This window comes from Malania oleifera, chromosome 4 (genome assembly GCF_029873635.1).
Source record: "Malania oleifera isolate guangnan ecotype guangnan chromosome 4, ASM2987363v1, whole genome shotgun sequence".
Taxonomy (NCBI): domain Eukaryota; kingdom Viridiplantae; phylum Streptophyta; class Magnoliopsida; order Santalales; family Ximeniaceae; genus Malania; species Malania oleifera.
The window spans coordinates 44653145-44678732 of NC_080420.1; the positions used below are offsets into that span (position 1 = coordinate 44653145).

Here is a 25588-nt window from a genome sequence, read left to right on the forward strand (position 1 = left end):
ACTCCCCGCAATATGAACCATGTCATCTCTGCCCTGAGTTTCTAACTCCACCTGCATCACATGTTCATTGTTGTTACAATTTTCTAGCATCTGCTTCTCTTCCTTTACCTGAGTACGTTGCATCATGACTTTCTCACCAAAAATCATGTCTCCACTAATCACCACTTTGTTTGTCATTGGATCACCCAGCTTGAACCCACCTTTCTTATACCCCAAAAAGATGTACCAACCGGACATTACACCATGCCTAGATCTCACCTCACTAGAAACGTGCACCTGTGGACATCCACTCAAACTAGAGTAGTCTACTGCAAAACCTATCCACAACTCTCCTACACCTCTCCCATCTAGTGATACCCTTGGCGATCGATTAAACGAGAAATGCGTCCTACTCACTGACTTCACCAAGAAGTTCCTTGCAAGCCCTGCATACAACTTGTCATGCTCACAAAACTCCTTGAACAAAACTAGCGTACTCAATACCAATGTTTGACCTAAGGATCTCTTTCCCTATTTGGTTTTCCACCTCAGCCACAAGTTAAGCGTGGCCAACACCTATAACTTGTGCCGCATGAGATAGACCAATACTTTTTATGATAAACCCACGAAATACATATGTCCACCCCGTGATGCTATCATCACCAGTCCCCAAACATCTGAATACAGGTAGTCATCCAAATGCCCTAAATGCATATGCCACAGAACATCTAACTCAAATTCTACAGTTGCAACTCTACCTAAAACTGTGATACCCTATAGTGCATAGATATTTCCCGCTACCTTTTGTCCTTTCATCACCATCAAGTTGCCTTCACACACTTTCATTATCCCACTTTCAAACTTGTAACTATACCCATTACAATCTAAAGTGCCCAATGAAATCACATTCTTCCTTAGATCCAGTACAAGCCTTACATCACATAAATTTCTCACAACACTATCATACATCTTAATTCTGATATTTCATATTCAAACTATTTTGCATACAGCATCATTTCCCTTTAGAACATAACCAAAATTAACTGACCTGTAAGTGTTGAACCAATTTCTATTTGGTGTCATTTGATAAGAGCATCCAGAATCAAGGATCCAAGAATCCATGAAGCATTCTGAACCCGATGAAACATACAGCATATCACCATCACTGCTCCCTAAGTCTCCTTCCACTACATTTGTAGATTTTGACAAACCCTCTTCGTTTTCAGCATTCCCTTTCTTCCACTCCGAACACTCCAGTTTTATGTGCCCAATTTTCTCGCACTTACAACAACTTATGTTCTTCTTCTTCCCGAACTGCAACCGAGATCCGCCTCGGAACTTACCTCTCCCATATTCAAGGTCACCCTTCAACACAAGCTCTTCACCATGTGAAATTTCATTGCTGACCATCTTTCTTTGATGAAAACCCAGCAATGCACTTGTTACGTCTTCCAAATTCAAGATTTCTTTACCCCATGTTAGAGTCGTAACCAAGTTTTCATATGTGTGAAACGCAGGTAGGGAATTCAATAGCATCAGTGTCTTGTCATCTTCCTCAAATTTCATATCAACCCGCATTAAATCACTTAAGATTTGATTGAATGCGTTGATGTGTTGGTTCAAATCCGATCCTTCCACCATCTTAAGCCAATATAACCTTTGCTTAAGAAATAATTTACCCGTAAGAGACTTAGACATATACCAGTTTTCCATTTTTGACCAACTACTGTCGGAGAATCCTCATCCATGACATGATACAGCACGTCATCGGCCAAACATAATCTGATAGTAGCCACAACCTTTGCTTCCAATTCCTTCCAATTTGCCTCATTCATGCCTTCCACTTGAACTCTGTATAAGGCCTTCACCAAACCTTGCTGCACTTACAGATCCTTCATCCTTCTCTACCATAAACCGAAATTTCCGATTCCATCAAACTTGACAACATCGAACTTTGCGAAAGAAGTTCCAGAGGCCATTACAACAATGCTCTGATACCAATTTGTTGTGTAAAATCGAATTGCATAGTGGAATAACACAATCTTACAATGCAACACTCAATGGTGAAAATACAGAAAAACACAATCACGCAGATTATTTGAAAGCAATAACAAAAGACACAAAGAATTACGTGGTTCGGCAATGCCTACATCCACGGGAGCAATCGGCAGTATTTTCTTACTATCTTGTGTCAAAGACATCAACTCTATTACAAATACATCATAATCAATGTATATATAAAGTTCCCAGAGGTTTTCCCTCCAAACCCCAACCAACTTAATATCCTGATTCAAAATTTGAAAATCTACGCTGGGTTCCCGAGCCAAACCGTCGACAGTATGGTTTGAAAACAAATCGTTGACGATTTCAAACAGAGAGCAAAATCTCTCTGAAACTGGGCCAAACCGTTGACAGTAATAAGGCTACCGACGACGGTTTCCCCTGCTCACACCAGCATCTTGATTTCCACCATGTTTTCTCTTTGTGCATACCCTCCACTCACAATATGAGCCACATATCACAACAAAGACGACAACTGTGACAGCTGCAAGAGTCTCGAACAATGGTGAGATTACGACTCGAGCAAAATCAAAGTGGCTCCATAGAACCAAGAATCCAAGACATGATTTGATTAACTTTGGCATCCCAAGCTGCCTTGTCGGCCACACACCTTTCCGCAGTAGATCCTACTTTGCTGCTGCCATCTATATGTCACCATAGCTCTTTACCCTTTAGAAAGGTCTCCAATTGAAACTCCCAAGCAGCATAAATTTTTCCAGTGAATCTGACACAAACATTATTTGACTTCTCCATAAGTACTAAGGCTATGACTGAGAAAACTAGGACTAAGATTTCTTAGAGAATGGCTCTGATACCATAACAGAATAGTTTGAATTGTCCTCTCTTTTGAGAAGGTCTTTCATTAGATAGGCAAGACTACCAGTTATACAAGGAAACTAGATGGTTTAGGCATTTGAAATGAGCACCTAGTACAACACCTGTGAGGAGTAGTGAGTTAGTTATTATTTTTTGGCATGAAAACTGGCAGGGATAGGCCTAAAATAACTTGAAATAAGGTAATGAGGCAGGATTTAATAACCCTTATTCTAGTAGAGGAAAATTCTTTCAATTGGGTGAATTGGAAAAAAAAAACGAATTCTTGCAGCCAACCCCACTTGTCGGGACTTTGTTGTTGCTGTAGTTAATTTATTTTAATATTTTCTAGTTTTAAACGATCAAGTAGAAAATCTTTAAATTTGATACTTCTATATCTAATTATCTATTTCATATCTGAGACATTTAGACACATGCAATATATATTGTGGTCATTTAGTAAACAAATCTAGTTTGGTTGTTGTGGTAAAGGGGGGCCCTTCACAAAGGTATAGTAGTGCTAACTGCAACACTTTCTTTTAATGAAAACCTCGTCGACTAGCCAGGTTTGCTCGATTTGGATTGAGTTACTAAGTTTGACTGGGTCACACGAGTTACTGAGTCTAACTAGGTTCACACTGGTTTATCAAAATTTAAGTTCAAGTCCTTCACCTAGACCGGTGAGTGGTCCAGGTGAGTTGACCAGTAGTTGGACCAGCCTGTCCTATCCAATTTTCAAAACAATACTTACCACCTCTCTTTTTTAGCTTCACTAGAGAAAAAATAAAAAAGGCTTCCCCTTCCATCCCAACCCTATCTCTAAAAACTTCCCTATCTTTGTGACCTAATAGAAAATTAATACTTGATGCTTCCAATGCTTATGCTTCAAAAACTCTTCTCAATCCTCTAAAAACCTCTAGATTCCATTTGCCAAATGACAAAGACAGCCTAAGCTTTTGATTTCACTTATGGTTATGCTTGATCACGAATAGAAACTCACTCCTTCCCACTCTATCCAATCTCAAATAGACGATTTTCCCTTCATTCTAGACTGATCTTCTGCAGCCTATTTCCTTCATGATCTCCAAGCGGCATAACAAAAACTCTTATGAAGGTAGAGACTAGAGAGCGATATTATTCACAAGACATTATTCTTTGACCAGCACTAGTTGGTTTGTTACAATATCTTCCCTCTCCTGTTTGTGTATATTCCAAAATTTTCCTTTAGTCATCTCTCTTAGTAAAGTGACAAAATCCTTAAACTACTGAATTACATCTTTCCCTAATCCATTTTTTTCTTCAAGATTTGAAGATGACGAGGACAATTAGCAAATAACATAAAGCTAGGGCGCATGACTATTTTGATTTTCTACTTTCATTAGTCTAGTCACACCACTCAAGATTCATTGTCGCATTCATCATCCCTACTTTGACAAGTTAAAGAAGACAATTCCTAGTCTCAATCCTCTATTCAAATTGATTTTTTGTTCAAAAGTACTATGTGAAATCCTTTATTTAGACTATGAGTCTTGTCAGTTGAGAAAGCATCTTTGTGTCCTTTATGCTTCTCAAGTCAATAAATGGGCAATCAAACCTTTTGTGTTAGTCCATTTAGATGTGTGCAATCGCATTCTTTCTAAATTAGGCGTATGATTTTTATATCTTTAGTGAAATATCAATTTGAGCTATTAACAATCTTTTATGCCTTTTGTTTCGATATTAGAACTCAATTTAATATATCCACATAAATTTTTGTGGAGAGATTGCTATAGTTTGCTTCAGCCATTTTACCATATACGAGTCATGACTACCTAAGGGATGATTCACCAATCTTCATGTGTTTAAACCCCACGAAAAAAAAAAATGGAGTTCCTAAAAGGAAAAAATAGACGCATGTAGAAGTCGCTCATACCTTGCAATATCAAATGAATGTGCCCAAAATGCTTGAGTGACGCAATTCTTACTATGTTTTCTCTTATTAATAAAATGCTAATTTATTTTTAAAGGCAAAATTGCATATTCCATCTCACTCCCTAATGACCCTATGTTCTCATTACCTTGTCATATAATCAATTAAGTCTCCTTTGCTCATTAGATGCTAGGGTAGATAAATAGATCCACATGCTCTCAAATTCTCAAATGCATTTTCTTGATTCTCATTTACGAAAATTATATAGATGTCATTGATGTACCCTAAATTGTTTCTTTAATTGCTAATGTCACCTTCTTTAAGTATACTCCATACTGCTCAAAGTCTTTGAGCTCAGATATCAATGATGATTTCTTTCTAGTACATGTTATTCCTTCTCATTCATCGGCCTTTGCCTTCTTGGTCTCTGAAGCCCTTCCAACCGTCTCAATCATCCAAACATCCAAGCGTATGCATGATAACACCACAGAGCAAGTGAGATCCCTTGAGGCTAAAGTGATTCACCTTTGGCTTTTTTTAAAAAATTATAATGTATATATATATATATATATATATATATATATTAAAGAAAACAATCAAAAGTAGAATGAGAGAAGAACAAGGAATCCTCCAAAAAACAATGAAAAATTACAATAATGATGCCCTCCAATCCCTCTATAAGTTAGACATCGACATCCAAAAACTAAATAAACAAATAATTTAAAAAAAATAAAAACTAAAGAGATAAGCACAAAAAAGAGTCAAAAAACAATACCCTATCCAACAAGAAGAAGAGAGTTTGTACAAATATTTTTGAAGATTTTCATATTCCACTGAATTCAAAAGGACCAAAGAATAACAAAAACCGCACAATTTCATAATGCTCTTCCCCTTACTCTTTGCAAAGTTCAAATATCTAACCAAAAGAATTTGCCCACAACTCAAGGCGCCACCCTTCACCAAATATAGGAAAAAGAGAACTCCATAGATGGTTCATCTCACAATGAAGAAAAAGGTGTGCCCTAGTTTCATTACACTCAGAACACATCATGCACTTATCAAGATCGATGACCATATTGGTTCTTCTACCCTATGACGAATTATGTGTATTAATCCCCTCAAAAGTCACAATCCAAATGAAAGGCCAAAAATTAAAGAGCACATTTTCCTTCCAAATGATGTGGATATGAGGAAAATGATTGGGAAAAGGATTTTTAAAAATGAAGGAAAAATAATTTATAAAGAAAAGAACCTAAAGAATCCCCCACCCAATCTCTCTCATCAACCATTTGTATCCTCCGTCAATAGATCTTCTCCAAACATTGATCTTGCCATTTCTATTTAGAAAGAAAGTTGCACGTACCCAGCACCCTATTTCTAGTTTTGGACCTATGGTTCTTTGTCCCTTTGTTGTTACTGTATTGTTACCTCTTTGTCATCCATCTATATTCCCAAGAATGTGCTTGAAGCTTTATCTAACTCTAGGCCAAGTGCAACCATAGATTTAGGGATGCACTCCTTATGGGCCAATAATACTTGGGAACTTAGAGTCACCTCTTGCTGGTAAGTCCGTGGTTAGTTGTCGATAGGTGTTCACCACGAAACGAAAGTAAACCCATATGGTCTCATTGGTCACTTAAAGGCTAGACCAGTGGCAAAAGATTTCGCTCATGTATATGGTATGGATTATTCAAAATCATTCTCTCCTATGAAGAAAGCACCAAATTAACTTTTGTTTGTCTGCTCACTTCTTTAGCCACTACATTGCATTAGCCATTGCACCAATTGGATGTAAAGAAAGCTTTCTTCAAAGTGATCCTTAGGATGCTTACATGGAGCAACCTCCTAGTTTGTTGCTCAAGGAGAGTTAAGGTTGGTTTGTCATTTAAAAATGCCTTTGTTAAGCAAGTACCTCAAAGCATGGCTAGTTGATTAGTATTGTGGTGATTGATTTTGGCCTTCAGCAATATGCAATACATAGTTTTTTAACCACTAGCTGCAGGTAAGATACTTCGGACTGTTTATGTGGACAATATATTGTCAAGGTAAGATAATCAAGGAACACAACATTTGAAGCAATTCTTACAGACCAAGTTCCAAAATTTAAGATCATTAAGTACTTCAAAATTGAGGTATCAATATAGTGTGGGGACTGTCCTCTATCACAGAGAAAATACGTTTTTGATCTATTGAATGAGACAAAGGGTATTGGGATCCAAGCCAAACAGCCACAGAGACTAACATTAAGGTGAGGCTCGATTAGGGGGAATTGTTAGTTGATTCAGGAGGGTTTTAAAGACCTGTTGGAAAGCTAAGATATTTTAGAATCACTCAGCGAAATATCTACTTTGCGACCACAATTGTGAGTCAGTTCCTTGACTCTCCTCAAGCCAATAATTTGGATGCTATTATTCGTATTTTCAGATATCTCAAGAGTGCCTAGGAGAGGCCAACATACACATGTTTAAGGGATACATTGATGTGGATTGGGCTGAATCACCATCTAAAAGGAGGTCCACTATAGTGTGTTTCTTGGCAGCAACTTGGTGCCACGGACGAGTAAGAAGCATAATGTGAGTTGCAAGGCCAAGTGCATGTGCTAAGTATAAAGCACAGCAAGTGAATCGATTTGGCTCAGGTATATTGGAAAATCTTGTGTTCCAACAATCACAGCCCAGAGTTGATGTGTGATGATGAAGCAACTGCTCATATTGCTACCAATTCATTTTTGCATGTGATACAAAACATATTGAGGTTGTTTGTCATTTTTCTTGATAAAAAACTAACACAAAAGCTCATTACAACTACTCATGTGAAATCTGAATACAGTCAGCTGATTTCTTTTACTACATGTTTTTCTTCTTCCTTTTTCTAATTTGTTTTTCTTTAGGGGGTAGGGGGGTTGTTTCAGGTTAGCATGGTTAGTGTTTAATAAGAGTATTAACACTAGTTATTGTACATTGAGTTTATTTATAAATAGAAAAGGAGACCTACCCATTTGTTAGGTACCCTGGCTATTACAATATTTCAACAAATACAATCTAACAGAACTATGCAGTATGCACAATGAATCTGTAGCAGAAAGAAAAAGGTGAACTTAATTGTCTCAAGAACTTAAAAATATATTTATAAAACAAGCGAGTATTCAACAACACTTCCAACAAAAAAAAAAAAAAACAGAAAAAAAAAGGAGGGCAAGCTTACCTGCTGCACCACAGATGAAAGGACCATCATAAAACGCACAACATGTACAAGCAATATGCCTGCTTTTTCTGTTGCATTATTGATAAGCGTCTCATCAAGACCAATATCTTCATAGCGTGCGCGCCATTTTGAAAAGCCTCTTAGTTCCCCCACTCTAAAACCAATAATTTCTGCAGCAGGCTGGGAAATGGAGATTTCAAATTCTAGTTTTCCATTTAAGCCACTTGATATAAAGAATAGAAAAGGAAAATAATTTGAGTTACACAGTTAAATAAAAAAAGCAATATACATGGAGCAAACAGAAAAATGCACCAACATGTGATATTAAGGAAATGTGTGTCTGTATAACTCAAAAAAAGAAATTGAGTTAGCAAACAATATGACTAAGCCCTGCTGCAGCCATTTTCAATATGACTAAGCTAATGCAATCAATTCCGGTCATTAATTTGAAGCCTTCTGTTTCATGAAAACAGCTTCATATTTTAGCAAACAAGAATCGCTACAGACCTGGAAGTCTTTTTTGGATTATATTGACACTCAAATAGATTGATTCAGGTTTTATTCTTATATCCACACTCCAATAAAATGAATTATTACTTGATTGTTCAAATACTCATAATAAATAATCTATTAAAAAATGCAAATAAAAACACTGACAAGCAATTTATGCTTGCAAATGTATTGCGTCTTTTAATTTTTTTTTTGTTTATTTAAAATAGATATTTTTACAGAAAAAAAATTATTGAGAGAAAGGAGAGGACACGAACCAGCAGACAGCAAGAAGTCTTCAAAGCTAAAAAGAACAAGAAGACAAAAATAGTAATAATAAAAACGTATTTAATTTGACTTTTGATGTATTGAAATTTAAAAATGATAAGTTGAATTCTTGTGAAATAAAAACTGAAAATGGTGACTAAAATAATAAAATCTCAACATAGAATTAAAATTTGAACTTTAATTGAAATTTCCATAACAAATAAATTAATGTTATTCAAAAGAAAGAATAAAAATATATATATATATATATATATATAGAGAGAGAGAGAGAGAGAGAGAGAGAGAGAGAGAGAGAAAGAGAGAACAGATGGAACAGCAGGAGACTTTGAGGGAGTCCTCGGGTGCATAAGAACCAACAGGAGGCTGGCTTCAGCTTCGGGTTTGCTCTGGCAACAAGGTGGTAGTTAGTCTCGGCTTCAGGTTTGCTAAAGCAGCAACAGGCATGGCCTCTCAAGTAGGGGTAGTGGCTAGGGTCGTGGCTTCTCATGGGCTGGTAGCGATTGGCAAGAAGGAGGAGGAAATGGGGACTGGCTGGTTGTCTCGAGGCGGCTGGAAGAGTCGCAGTAGCTATAGCAGGCAGCAGTGGACAAGGGAAAGAGAAGGAGAGAGTAAGGGAGAGTAGGGAAGGATAATGAGAAGGAGGGAAGAGGGAGAAGAGAGAAGGGAGTAAGGGAGAAAGAGAGCCGAGAGGTTAGAGAGAGAGAAGAGAAAGAGGGGGCTCGGGGGCCAACTATGGCAGATAAGAAAAGGAGAAAAAGAAAGCAAGGGAGAGGGAGAATAAAGAGAAGGAGAGAGAGCCTAGGGGCCTATTCCAAAAGAGAGAAAAAAAAAAGAATAAATGGAGGGGGAGAGATGGGGATGCCCTACCTAGCAAGGATACTCAACCCAGCTGCATGGTCGGGTCATATCAAATATATGTATTTTTTTTCTTTTCCTTCTTTCTCCTTCTTTTTATTTCTTAGCAAACAAGCCCCATTTTGACACTTATGGAGCCCATTTCTCTCAAAACTTAAAACATGGAAATTGTATATAATCTTCTCATCTTTATCCAAGATTTTGAATCGTCTCAATCGGAATTCGAATGTGAAAATTATGCATAAATTACAAACTGGTGTGGGTTTTAGCTCCCTAAAATTTTCTTGCAATAAAAAATTGCCAAAAATTCATAAATTACTCAATAAAAACCAAATATTATAAATAGGACACCTTGTTAAATTATTGAGAGTAATTAGGCATTTTATTAACAATATAAGCCCTAATGCCTGAATTAAAACGCTTAATTACGCAGTTTACGCGTGTAATCAACGACATGCTGCCAAATTTTTTTAGAAATCCTCCCAATATACCTTTTGTATCTAAATGATGTCCTTTGCCTTTCTACTTCATTGCTTAGCCCTTTTTGTTGTTTCCAAAAGGGGGAAAAAAGGTAAAACTGGTACTTTGCTAAATCTAAATTTAATTACCCACTGATAAATCATTTAATTTGAACTTAAATTGTCTTTATACATAAAGTCACGGGGAGCCTTTTTAGGTTGTACCAACTTTTGCATAAAGTATTTGTCATCATCAAAAAGGGGGAGATTATTGACCTGATAGGTCACACCAAGTTTTGATCATGAGAAATACTCTTGGTACTGATGGTTGTACTAAGGCTTGCATGCAGGTTCACTTTGTGCTCGTACTCGAACTAAAAGACATATCATGATGGTGTGCGGTGTTTGTGCCGATGAATGAAGAAGTTTGTGTTGTATTTGTAATTATTTTTTACTTTCTTCATTTTGGGATATAATTTTATTATGGATTATACACTCATATAGCTTGTAATAATTTGTATCATGCATGATAGGTAGGTATGCTCATATTGACCCTAGTTGGACTTTAGGTACCTACACTTAGTGCTTATAGTCCCCAACATCACTTATTATATCAAGTAAATCAATTCAGGAAAAATGTACTTAAATTGAAAATCTTGAGAGAGTTTGGGCGATCAAACCCATTGCTTTTAAAATGCTTCGAGCGACCGAACTCTGGACAAGTCAACTTGTTGAATTTTGTTCGGGCACCCGAACCTTTTTGAACGTATCTTTTTCGGGCACCCGAACTAGTGTTAGAACGCTTTTCACCTACCCGAGCACCCGAACCTTCACATTCATTATAACCTCGGATGACCGAATTGGTCAGTTTGGTTAACCGAACTTAGCTTCGGGTACCCAAAACTTGGATAGAATGCTACTGACCTTGGTTCAGCCAACCGAACCTATTTTCGGGCACTTGGACCTTTAAAATTTGATTTTTTAGCTGAGTCTATTTGGGCGACTAAACTGAAGTTCAGCCACCTGAATCTCTCGAGTAAAATTATTTTTTACTGAAAATTGAATGGGTTAAATGGGGTTAATTTTTCTAAACATATTTTAAATTTTTCTAATTATTCCCATTGAGTCCCCAACGGTCAAAAATTCCTCCTTGCCTATATATACATGTTCATTTGCAATAATTAGCAAGGATTAACAAATTGATTAAGGCCAAAATTCTCTCAAATTCAAAAATCCTCTTTTAGCCTATACTACTCCCAAACACATATATACTTCATTCTTCTTGATCTTTCAAGTGTTGTAAGTATTTCTAAAATTTTTATGCTTTATATCACTAGCTTATACTCTCATTAGCTATATTTTTTGATTGATTTTATTTGAAAGTATAGCATTAAATTCTTCCACCGATTTTATTTGATAAATCTTGTGTGGGAAGACTTAGAAGGTTGTGGTTCTTGCATTGTCTGCATTCAAACACTCCTTGTGCTTAGTATATTGAGAACATCTTACTGAGTTTGTTTGAATCAACTTGCTAGCATATTTGAAACCTTCATCTGATATTGTGATATTCAAATATTGTGTTTCAAATCTTGCTTCGGTATACACGCTTGATCTAGATTGATTATCTATACTTATTTGAGTGTTTAGCACACATTAGAGTACTGAGCATATTTACATATCATACGTGCTTGTATTATTGCTTGAGCTATATTGGTGTACATATCTGCTTGTGAAGAAGCGTATTTCTGGGCACAAAAATTTTATATCATTTGTTGTATTCCAGGCGTGGGCCTGAAGAGGGATACTAGGCCTATGGAATAATCTCGAGCTGGCTTAGACCCAGTTAGGAAAGTTAGGTGTGCCACCCTGGTAAGGCGTGTTGTATTAGGTGCCGCTCCATCCGTTTAAGTGAGCCGTAGTGGAATTCTTTTGCTGGTGTAGCCAATGCGGGGATGTAGGCAATTTGTCCGAACCTTGTTAACATATCAAGTGTACTTTCTACCTTTCCGCACTTTTCTATTACTGCAGATGTATGTTTATTTATTGATTGCATAGATTGACCCTATGCTTATGTAATACTGATGTTAGTGGATTGACCTAGGGGATAAAATTTTTAAATACCAATTCAACCACCACACACCCCCCCCCCCCCGGCCCCCTTCTCTTGGGATTACACCAATCCAAACAATATTGATGAAAATTATTTACTATTACTTCTAAACTAAATCATACCTCTATATTTGATATTTCTTTTCTAGCCATTTATTACAGGTGTTCAACTAGGAAAGAGAATTTTTTTTTTCTTTTTAAAAAAAAAAACATAAGTCTTTTATTTCTGTTATAGGATTAAAATATAAATGGCTAATATATTAGAAAAATTAAAATTTAAATAGAATTATTGTATCATTAGAAATAAAAGCAATATATATATATATATATATATTCTTTATTTCTTAAAAAAGAAAACAAACTTTTGTACATCTCATTCTGGAAAAATCTTTTAGCCTCTCTGATCTTACATCAATCATATGTTATGGTATGCATGAATGGAATAAAATAAAATTCGTCTTTATAATTGTATATATTTATCATATATTTTTTTATTTCATTCTAGTACCAAACATTGGGCTAATATTTATTTAAGCAATGAAATCAATATAGTTAGTGTAGGCACTTAAAAATTGATTAAAAAAAACACACACACACACACACACACACACACACACAAAAACAAATTCTGAGCAATCCTAGAAACATACCTTGAAGGTTGGATCTGGCAGTTGATCTCCTAGGCGAAGGCGATGGACCCGGAGTGTCAACGGTGGCGATGAAGAGATCGAGAGACTGGTAGAGAGAGATCGAAGAGATTGAGGGATGGAGAGACAAAGAGAGAGACCGGAGAGACAAAGAGAGAAGGAAAGATTGAGAGATGGAGAGGAGAGAGAGAGAGAGAGAGAGAGAGAGAGAGAGAGAGAGAGAGAGAGATTAAGAGAGAGGGAGAGATTGAGAGATGGAGAGACTGAGAATAAGACTAGAGAGATGAAGAGATAGGGGGAGATTGAGAGATGGAGGGAAATGTTCAGGATTTGAAGGAAAGCAATTAGATTGGGGAATCCGCGTGCGGTTTTTCAGTGTCAGACTATTAGTGACGAATCTTAAATTCGTAACTAATAGTGATTAAAAAATTTTTATTTTTTTAAAATAAGGAAAGTATTAGTGAAGGTTCTCAAATTCATCACTAATAAGGGGTCAATATTAACGAATTTGTATATTCGTCACTCTTACTCTATAACAAAAAATTTTATTTTTTTGAAAATAAGGGAAGTATTAATGACGGTTCTCAAATCTGTCACTAATAAGGGGCCAATAGTGACGAATATACAAATTTGTCACTAATAGTTTGAAACAAAATATTTTTATTTTTATTTTTTAAAATAAGGGAATTATTAGTGACGGTTCTCAAAACCCATCACTAATAAGGGGGCTAATAGTGATGAATTTGTATATTCGTCACAAATACTCTGAAACAAAAATTTTTATTTTTTTAAAAAAATAAGGAAGTCATTCTGGAGGATCTAAAGGAGATGAGTGGCAAAATTTTGGCAAAGAGTTCTGTGCTCACGAAGGTGCTCCATCGTAGCGCTGATGGTAGGCAAAGGATATGAGTGAGATAATCATTAATCAAGCCAAGTTGTGTTGGCTCAGAAGTCAGAACAACGGTGCAGGTGTAAGGAGTCAACGACGAGAAATAGTTCCTGGAGTGATGTTTAGGGGGCAGAGAAGAAAATGTATAGTCCACATTGTGATGGGAAGATGCAAGTGAACAATCCTGGGCTTCCCTTGCCAGGAGACAATAATCTTCAACCAGAGACTAGGTCTCCTGCAGGCTGCAACCAAGAAGGCAAGGGTTTCAGCTGGGAATGCAAGGGTGAGAAAGGCAGCTAGGGCTTCTCTATGGGAGGAGAGAGCAATGGAGGTTGCGTGGAGTGATCCTGGATGTCTGATGATTGTTCTGGGTTTTGACCGGCTAGTGCAAAGGGAGGGAGGCTTGCTTCTTTCTCAAATGGACCAGTCAAATGAACAGGCCCAAAACAAGATTGAAGTGGGTTCAAACCTAAGGAGCAGTGCAGTTACCATTATGTTTCTAATGGTGGATGGCTTTCAACAGAAAAGAAAGGAGGTAAGAGTAAGCAGGTCATCTGGGTCTGCTACTTCTTCTTCTAATGGGTTGTTGAGTGAGCCTCCTGTGGCACATGCTAACTGTGGATGTACTCAGGGAGCAGAAGATTCAGTTTGTTGGAGGTTAGGGTGAGAAACGAATCAGCAGTGTCTTGTGTTCAGAGGTGGTTTATAGACTGCAGACAGCAAAGATGGCGAGCAATGTAATAAGGCTGAGGATATGAAGGTGTATAAGCATCATTCATTGAGACAGGAGGAACTAGGTATGAAGGGACCCCTCGTTAATATTCAAATGAACTCAAACCACCAGGCAAATTCATAAAAAAATAAAAATAAATAAAAAAAAAAAGAGATTCTGCAGGGTAACTTTTGTTTAAGAATCCCAGAATCATTCAAGTTCAGCCTTAGAGAAGGTTCTTATAGAAGGATAAAGGTGAAAATAATACTGAGAAGGAAAATAAACGGAGTGATATTTCGAGCAACAACAGTGAGTATAACAGTGAAATTGCCTATGATAGTGTTTCTCATTGTTGCATGAATTCCACAAACAATTTGGTCTTGCTTCTAAGTCCTGACTCTTCTAGATTACTTGGTGATTTTTTTCATGTGCCTCCTATTCCACTGGAAAGCTTGGAGGATATTTCTACTTTTAGAGGAAGGAAGTACAGGTGAAGACTTGGCAGGAAGTGAGCTATGCAGGATCAATATTCCACCAACCACCGTGCAGGAGGTTAGTGCCAATGATGCAGAAGCTTAAAAGTTATTGGCTAAGATGGTTGTATTTGGCTGACCCCAGAGGAAATGAAGTATGCTGGGATGATGCTAAAAGAAAAGTGAAGAAAGGGCAGCACAACAACAATAAAACCAAACAAAGCCAAGCATTAAGTGGGTCCCACTAGGAGGGTCAGCCGCATAATCCTTTCTCGAATTCATGCAATCAAAGACATTTCCCCAGATAGCTAAAGAGCTATTAAACCATTTTTCACTATGGCATTCCATGTTCTTTAGGTCTATCCTACCCCTTCTACTACTAGTAAAAGTAGCGACCTCACTCCTCCTCAATAGTACACTATTTGGCTTGCATTTTAGGTGCCTAGAGTCCTAGCCCATCTAAGCTACCCCTCCTATCTTATCTTCTATTGGTTCTAAGCCTAACTTATTGTGAATATGTTGGGGCCTGTTCAGTATCATTGTTGTTTTCTGTTTTCTGATTCTATTTCTCCACTTTGAAGAAATAGATTATACAAACGCATTTGTTTATATTGTCTGTTTTCTGTTTCTATTGTCGGTTTTCAGCTATTTGCCAAAAAAACAGAAAACTAAATTTTATGGCTTTCAATTGTTTTGGTAACCCACTGCCAGAAATTTTAGTACCTAGAAATAGTTTTTTTGAATTAAATTATTCATTTTATATAATTTTAAATTAAAATAAAAATTAAATGATGATATGAATTTAAATATAATTAAAATAACAATATACATAAATTTCAAAAAATAATAATAAAGTCAATTACAAAATACATTAACTATTTTCCAATTGTCATGTCCACTAAAATTTTTGTTGTAAAAAAAATTTTGAAAGTAGTAATCAAGTATAATAATTATAATAGACTTTATTTTTATTATCTTAATTTTTTTAATGTGTCTTGATTTTAATTTTATTTTGTTCTCATATTTTTATAATATTATTTTATTTAAAAATGAAAATGAGCATTTTTAAATTAAGTTTTTAATTTGTATCAGCTTTATAAATGTCAACCAAACTAGTTATTAGTTTCTAGTTTTTAGTTTCTATTTATGGTTTTTGGTTTTCATTTCTAGTTTCATTTCTCTAATTTTTTACAATGATACCAAACGGCCCCTTAATTTCTCAATTTATCCTTTAATGTGATACCACTCATCCACCTTAACATTCACATTTCGGAAACTTCTACTTTTTGAATAAGTTGTTTCTAGTTGCTCAACACTCTAATCCACATAGCATGGCTGGTCTTATAGGTGTTATTCAAAACTTTCCTTTTAATTTTAGGGGCATTCTACAATCACACATCATGCCCAAAGCACTCCTTTGCTTTACCCAACCTACAAACTCTATGTACTACATTTTCTTCAATTTCTCCTTCTGCATGCATGATAGATCCAACGTATCGAAATCTAGCAGTGTTATGAACTTCTTGACCACCAAGTTTGATCTTTTCTTCGATATTCCTCCTACAATGGCTTAAATCACATTTCGTATATTTTTTCTTATTTATACTTATCCTAGACTCTATAGCTTCTCTCCAAAATTCTAACAGATCCTACTTCACTCCTACTTTCATCAATCAAAACAATATTATCTGCAAACAACAAAAACCATCTAAACTCATTTTGGACTCCTAGTAAGTTCATCAATCACTAAAGTGAAAAGATAACGGCTCAAAGTAGATCCTTAATGTATACCTATTGTGATTGGAAATCCTCTAGACTCTCCACCTGCAATCCTAACACTAGTCATTGTTCTATCATACAAATCCTTAATGACATCAGTATGCCTACTGCATACTTTCAATTTTTTCAAAACTACAAAAGAACTTCCTTAAATACCCCATCATAGGCTCTCTCTAGGTTAATAAAAAACATATGCAACTCCCCCTTCTTCTCCATAAACGTTTCCATTAATCTTCTTGCAAGATAAATAGCTTTTGTACTCGAACTCCCAAACATAAAACCAAATTGATTATGTGAGACCCTTGTAACTAAACTTATTTTTGTCCAATTATCCTTTCCCACGGTTTCATGATATAACTTAAGATTAATTCCATTGTAGTTATTACAATTTTGAACATCATCTTTGTTTTTGTATATAGGTATTAACATGTTTTTCCTCCATTTATATGACATTTTCTTGGTTTTTATAATTATGCTAAATAAATCAATTAATCATATGCTTCCATTATCTGCTAGACATTTCAAAACTTCAATTGGGATGTTATCCGGTCCAACAAATTTCCCACTTTTCATTTTTTTTAAAGCAATCTTAACTTCAATGACTCTGATTTTATGAATAAATCTCCGATTTTTAGACTTTTGCTCATCTGTTACTAAGTTTAAGTTTTCTCAATTTAGCATTCCTTAACAATTTATTAAAGTAGCTTCGCCACCTCTTTTTTATGTCTTCTTCTTTGACCAAGACATTATCATCCTCATTCTTTATACATTTTACATCACCTAAATCTTTGCACTTTCTTTCTCTAGCTCTAACAAGCTTATACATGTATCTTTCCCCTTCTTTAGTATCTAGTCTAGCATACAAATTAATTATCATAAGCTTTATGTTTCGCTTCACTAATAGCCTTTTTCTCATTTTTCTTCCCTCTTATAATTTACAAAGTTTTCTATGTTTCTACAATTTTGCCATGTTTTGTGGGAAGTTCTCTGTCTTTTTGGCTTTTTTGACATCTTGATCCCACCACCTTCTTTTCTTGCCAAGAATCTTTCTTTAGATTCAGCTAAAATCTCTTTTGTCATTTTTTAATAGAGCTAACCATCCTACTTCATAGAGTGTTTGTATATATCGTATCCTCTATTGTCCAATTACCCTCCCCAATCATTTTATCAATATATATTTTACTCTATTTTCTCCCTTCGGATTCCACCACCTAGTTCTCTTGTACTAATTTATGTTATTCCTTCTCTTTCATTTTTTGGTACATGCATCTAACAGTAAAACTTTATGTTGTATAGTCAAACTTTCACCTAAGATACCCTTACAATTCTTACATGATAAACTATCTCACCCGCTACTTAAGAAAAGAACTATTTGGCTTTTATCTTGTCCACTCTTGAGGGTTATTAAGTGCTCCTCACTTCTAAGAAGGTTTATTATCACAAGATCGTATGACATGGTGAAATCAAATATCATATCACGGGCTCATTTTTATCTCCATATCCATACTCCCATGTATCCTCTCATAACCTTTATTATCTTTTCCAATGTACCCCATTCAAATCAGCTTCTATGAATGTTTCCTCAGACCCTGATATCCTTTGAATAATATTATCCATATCTTCCCAAAAATTTTCTTTTAGGTTTTTCTACAAATCCTAGTTATGGAGCATAAGCAGTAATGACATTTACTATCTCTTGGCCTAAAGCTATTGTGATTCAATCCTCAGCTCTTTTAACATCTATTACACTATCTTTTAGAAATTTGTTTGCAATGATTCCTACCCTATTTTTAGGTCTTTTCATTTCCTGTGTACCAAATCTTAAATCCTAAAGTTTCAATTTCTCTAACTTTCTCCCCTACCCACTTGGTCTCTAGGAGGCAGATTACAATTTTTTTTTTTTTTTTTTTCTTCTAATCATTGTCTAAACTATCTTCATGCTTTTACTCGTAAAAGTTCCTATTTTCTAAGTTCCTAATCTAGCATTAGTTTCTTGTCCTAACTTCTTAACCCTCTACCATAAAGAATGACGTGGCCTAGCCCACCCTTGCCCATTTTTCACTACACCTAGGTGGTATAAGTTCAACAAATCACTCGTAGGAGATGCCCCAGTGAATATTAGTGTTACATAGGCAGAGTGCATGTATCTATCAATTGTTTATTGTCAAATTTAGTACATTACTATTGTAACTTCATATTGAAATTAGAAAAGATCATATGCATAATACAAATCATGAGCATGCTAACTTGATTTGTAGACGAAATTTAGGACATTGCCTATAATCCATATTATTCAATCAGTCCTATAATCCATATTATTCAATCAGCTCAATAACAATCCTTCTTCTAGCTGTGCATGGTCCAACCCCTTACTTGCTTCTGCCTTCTTAATATTGGACCCCAAACCAAGGAGGCATTCAAATTGTTTCTGATATGTGCCACTATAAGAAAATGGACTGTAGCACTTCACCAGCTAAACCAAATCAATAAATACTTTTAAATAATCCCCTCCCTTTCCCAGCAGGCCCACATTCCAAGCAGGCCCACGAATCATTTCATACTTAGCCAAATGAAGGCTAGGTCTGATTTCAACAACTTTTGGCCATTTTGCATGCTGAACCACTGTGAGAACTGTGAACTGACACAACATATTTGATTCTATGGGTATCACTATCACAATAGTATTGCTTTGTAATAACTACACAGCATATAAAAGGATTTTACGAAATGATACCAATGTTCTCAGATTACCACTTTACCTAAAAGCTTAAGCTGTTAGGCTGTGGGCTGACAAACTCCCCCACGCATGCAGCCCGATTGCAAGTGGAGAGATAAACAAACAACAAATAATACCCATTTTTGGGAATTAATAATTTTTTAACTTACATTAAATGTGGACAAGAAAACTAGAACCCGGTATCTCCTGGCAACCATGGCTTTGATACCATGTTAGATTACCAGTTTACCTCAAAGCTTAAGCTGTTAGGTTGTGGGCCAACGATGTATGTCAAGCCTTAACAGATGTCAACACTGCTATTCATTTGTATTAATTCCATATCCATGTCTGGGAGGGTTGGAAGTATTGATAAAAATCATATATAATGAAGCTATCACAGTAGCACATGAAAGTACCAAATAATTAAGTGTTTTCAAAAAGCAGATAACACATCAGCTGCAGAGAAACATCCTAGTAAACCTGGAGATGATCAAGGACAATAAGTTGAAGCTCTTTCCCTGCACTACAAACAACCTTTGACACACGTTTGATGCCCTGTACAAAAACACTAAAGAAATCAAACAAATTGTCATTATTCCCTTTCATTATTTGCAAACTTCAATGAAGTTACACATACCACTTCACCAAGAGAGCTAACAAGAAACTGATGAACTGCTGGACTTGTCCGAGCACCACACAAGAGGCTTAAAAACTCCTCCTGGGGAGAAGAGTCAATTCCTAAGTGTGAATGAAAAAAAGCAATGAGAAGCAAAACAAGTAGAAATATCAGACAAAAATGTGATTTAATATTGTTATAAACATTTACCATTGTTAATAATCAGCGTAGATAAAGAATCAAATTTCTGGTGAAATGTATGCATCGCATCAGACCATTGCTTATGCATGACTGACAGTGATGTGCGGATAACCTCAGTTAAATCCTCAATGTTAGAGGCTTGTTGAGCCACCTGGTGGAGCTCGTGTTTCCTGCAAAAGATAGACAAAAGCAGGGAGGTGTTTAGCTTATACTCTGTCATTCTCTATTCCAGTAAAAAGTCCCCTGAATAATCACATATGATCATTAAAAGCTACAAACTTGCTGCAGTTATAAAACACCAATTCCATAACACAGAAAATGGTTTAATTGATATTGCATGTACTTAGTCTATACTTATGCTAATGACAAGGATTAACATCTGAACAATATTAATTAGAATTTTTCAAAGACTAAATGGTGGCAAGGGGCATAAAATTTGATTGTCGAACTTCGTAGATAAAAATAAAGAAGACCCGGGTGAAAGAAACTGAAAATATATTAGTTTATTTTGACAATGATTAAAAATTTAGTCCCATGCAGTTGATTATCTCATTAAATGGTGCTATAGGCACTTGTTCCCATGCATGCAACTTAAATTTCCACAAAATTGTCAAAACTTCCATCAAAATTTCCGCTTTTCATCACCCTCAAAATCGAAATGGCAGCTGATTTCCACCTCACAAAATTTCCATCAAAATTTTAATGAGTCAATCAAAATTTATTGAAATCTCGAAATTTTAGCAAAACTTTTCAAAATTTTAACTATTGAACAAAATTTCTTTGGAATTCAAATGTGAGATTTAAATGCAAAGTGAAATTTCTCCCTTAATTTTTCTTATTTTTTATTTGAAACCAAAGGTTATTACTCGGGCTTCTGAAATTAGATAAAAAAATTAACTTAGATATTAGCAAAAATATCTTATTTAACCATTTATGCTTAATTATCTTTACTTGTATATGAATAATATTAACTAAATTATGTAATTCATTTATAGTAACTAAATATGTTTAATACAAATAAATTTAATACGAATACTGTGTTACAGGTACTGCACCTCATACAGAACATAACTCTCAATAATTTCAATGATGTATTTAATTTATAATATATTAGTTCTAAGACTTGCATTATTATGCCTATTAACCATTTCTAAAGTTTCAAAAAAGAATTCCATGCTTTACTACTAATTTCCATCATTCTTTAGAATCGAAATTGAAATTGGCAATGAAATTGAATTTTACAAATTTTCCATACTTTTGAAGCTTTGGAATTTTTAGTTGATATTGAAATTTAAGACTCTATTCTTATGCTCTTAAATTTCTGAAAAAATTTCTGCTTTCCACCACCCTTGAAATCAAAATGAAAATCAATTTTTGTTTTACAAAATTTCAGTCCAAATCTCCACAAATCATCTAAAATTTATGGAAATCATGAAATTTCAGCGAAATTGGTCGAAATTTTAACTGGGGTGAAATTCCCTGGAAATTCAAATTTAAGATTAAAAAACAGAATTCATATTTCCCCCTTAATTTATCTTCTCTTATAGAAAAACTAAAGATTATTGTAAGAAGGATAGGCATTACACCTTTCAGACTTTTTAAATCATTTGAAATAACTAAGCTTAGAGAATAGCTACAACATTTTATTTGACTATTTATGCCCAAATTAGCTGACCCACCTAGTGGGACTTCAGGCTTCATTTTGTTGTTATTTTTGTTGTTATGCCTAAATTATGTATGCTTGTATACTAGATATATTTAACTGATTTATACATTTCTTTTATATTAATTGAATATGTTTAATATGATTATAATATTACAATTATTGCACCTTATAGGCTTCATAGCTGTACTTGACATATTGTGTTTTTAATATTTTAGTTATAAATAATGTATTCTCTTTTTTGATAATAAAAGAATTTCATTAATAGAATAAGAATATACAGCTAGGAGAATAAGACATCTCCTTAACAAAGTCTGGAAAATCCAGACAAAAACACAAAGAAACAACCTAAAGAATAAAAAACAAGAAAGAGAAAAACCAGCATGAACTAACACCCCAACACATACGCCAATCACACTAAATATCAGAAAATCTCACCCCCTTAATATTCCCTTGTCCCATGCGCCAAATAGAAGCCAAATTATGTATCTTTTCCCAAACCAGAAACTGAGACGACTTCTTCCCTATAAAAATGTGCATATAACGCTCCATCCACCACCCCCAAAAAACTGCAAAAAAATATATATATACATATTTGCAAAGCGTTGCCCTATCCTTTTTCCTGCCCAAGCCAGCAAAAGACACTGCCAAAAATCCTCCAGTGTCTTGAAACTCACCCAACATTCACCTAAAATGCCAAATAACTTATTTCAAACCCTCCAAGCATAGTCACAATGAATGAAAAAATGTGACGTTGATTCTGAATAATTAAAGCAGAGAACACAGATGTCTGGAGATGTAGCCTTCAAAGGTCTCCTGCAGCAAGTTATTCGTATTAATTCCATCAAGTGCAAACTGTTAGCTTTGGTGGCTACATGAGCTTAATTGTCTTGTTTTGATGATAACAATCCATTAGTGGTTCTAGGTGAACTTATCTTTGCATATCAAGTCATAGCAAGTATAAACACAAATGCAAAGATTAAGTAAATTCTTAATAGGTTAGACATCATCAAAAATGAGGAGATTGTTAGCCTTGGTGGTTACATAATCATGTTTTATTGTGTTTTGATGATATTAACCTATTTGTGGTTCCTAGTGTATTCCATCTTTAAAGATCATGTTTAGTATAGGTTCCAATGACGAATTCATGAAGTACTGGATCAAAGGCAAAGATCGGACCGAGTAGGCGTCAAGTAGGAAAGATCATACGGACACTCACTCGGAAAGAATTCAAGCACACCCAAGGAAGCTTAAACTCATAAAGGATTCAAGCACGCCCAAGGAAGCTTAATGTAGAATTGTTTATTTGTAATGGGGAGTGTTTAAGGTAGTTTATTTTGTAACTCTTGCGGTTTTTTTTTTTGCACGATTTCTGAGCAAGTGTTGAGCAAAATTGCATATGCATATTAGGACACTTGAGTTTATAAGTTTTCACTTAAGTCACAAACTCACATTTATAGTTTTCAAATATAAAACAAAGAGTTTGTCAAACGAATCCTAAACTCAATTCTGTTTTCCAAAGGGACAAGTTTTCAACATCTTGGTTTCATAATCATTTTCATACTTTGTCCCGATTTTATCAAAATGAGTCTAATGCCCTAAGGGTTCAAAGAAAGTATATTTTCAATAAAGGACATACAAGCATATAAGATATCAAAATGATTTTTCAAATGTGTTTTTATTGACAAGATATCTTATATTCAAGGGTAAACTCATTTGGACAAGTATAAAACTTTATTAGACTTAATATATTTCATATACTTTTGTCCAAGAATGTTTTAAGTCATCAAAAGTCTTTTTGACAAGGAAAAACCGAGCAATCGTCGTTTAACGTAGTGTAGCCTTGAGTCCTGAACACCTTTCGGTATTTGGGGCATAACTTTTTCTAGAAAAGTCCAAATAGGACGATCTTGGTATCTATGGAAAGTTAAGAAAAAATCCCACAACTTTCATGTTGATGACTTTTTCTGATTTGGGGAAATCGTCGACGTATGCAAGAAACCGTCGACGGTTTCAAAGAGCCCAGAAAAACCGTCGACGGTTTGGAACGGTGACAGAACACCAACGAGCGAAAAAGGCTAGTTTTCAAAATAGTTTTTTAATAAAAGCCCCCAACGGCCATAAAACAGCTAGTAGCCCATTTTTGCCTATAAATACAACTTCTTAAACTTGTTTAAGAATGGATTTGAGCATTGTTGATCATATTTGTGAAAATATCATTTTATCCAAAGCCTAAGCACTTTGCCCTTTGCATTTTAGTCATTCATCACAAGTGCTTAATCCTCTCTTGCTCATTTATCTTGTTTGAATCATTTCTTAAGAGAGTAGTGTAAGGATTTGTTTGTAATTGATTTCAGCTCATATAAGTAGCATTCCATTGTAATCATCTTCTTGGTTGTAAAGGTTCTTTATGAACCATTTGGTGAAGGTTCTTGGTGAACCGAAGGCTCTTTGTGAGCGGGTAGGGATTTGTTCCCGAGTGTAAGGTTTGGTACCCGAGTTGTAAGGCTTGCTCTGCTAGTGAAGGAGTATTCATAGTGGAATGTGGAATCTTTGGCTTGGTGCTAAGGCGTGGACGCACGCTTGGTGCTGAACCACATTAAATCTCTGGTGTTAAGCTTTCTCTCCCTTACACTCTTTCTTTTATATCTTGTGCATGATTTATATTTATATTGTGATATAATTTCTTGTATCTTGCCAAGTGTTTTATTTTGTAGAGAAAATTTTAAATACGTGAAAAGAGTCCATTCACCCCACTCTTGACTCTATTATATATACTCCCAGGGCCGGGACATTTAACACAAACAGTTAGTTAAAGTCTTAATTTTAAAGGGGACTTTGGCCTTCCAAATGGAAGGACCTATTCAAAAAACCATAAAAATATTTGCAAAAGTAAGCCCCTGAAGGATCTATCTTCCTAAAGAAAAACGATAGTTATTCAACAAGACTAGCAAATAGGATAGCTCTACCATCTCCCTATCATTTAATGATCTACGAAAGTGGAAATCCCAATAAAGCAAAGGACTACCTTGATCAACAAGAAAAAAAGAAAAAAAAGGACCCTTCTGCCCTAGCTTAGGCCAAAAAAGGCATAGAAAAGAGGTGGACAAAACTACATTCCCCAGCTAAGGATCTTTCAAAAAATGGATATTACTACCTCTTCCCACCAGGAACTTAATATGGGGAATGAAGAGGGGATAACTCTGAGAGATAGCTTCCCACTGACTCTCTGAAGAACATGTAAATCTCAAGTTAGTATCCCAACCATTCTCGTCTAATCTGTACTTACTTTTAACAACCAAATGCCACAGGGGAAGAATTCTCTAGCGGAAACCGCCAAAGGCAATTTAGTCAAAAGAGCTGTGTTTTTAGAAACCAGATTTCCAATACCCAAACAACCATCCTATTTAGACCTACCCACCACTCCCCAACTAACCAAAATGATCCTTAAATCCCCCTACCCCCAACCAAAAGAAATCCCTCATTATCTTCTCAATCTTATCAGCAACCCCCACCAAAATCTTGAAAATTGAAAGAAAATATAGAAGGATACTAGAAAGGCAAGCCTGGATAAGCATAATTCTACCATCAAAGGAGGGGAAAAAAATTATCCACAAAGAAACCCCAAGATAGGACAACATCCAATCCAAAAAACTACACCCCACCTCCGCAGATAACTCCCTTACACTCTCAACAGACATATTGATAGTCACAACATACCTTTAAA

General features: G+C 35.4%; 1 protein-coding gene across 1 annotated transcript in view; it reads right to left on the minus strand.

The window, feature by feature from the left end:
* Positions 1–25588, minus strand: part of LOC131154374 (anaphase-promoting complex subunit 4) — a 108322-nt gene that overhangs the window by 47083 nt on the left and 35651 nt on the right. Inside the window, exons 8-11 of the mRNA XM_058107091.1 lie at positions 20208–20368; positions 20019–20119; positions 19862–19936; positions 7967–8146 (exon numbers count right to left, since the gene is read on the minus strand). Of these exons, the coding sequence (XP_057963074.1) occupies positions 7967–8146; positions 19862–19936; positions 20019–20119; positions 20208–20368 (517 nt within the window). The remainder of the gene's footprint in view (positions 1–7966; positions 8147–19861; positions 19937–20018; positions 20120–20207; positions 20369–25588) is intronic.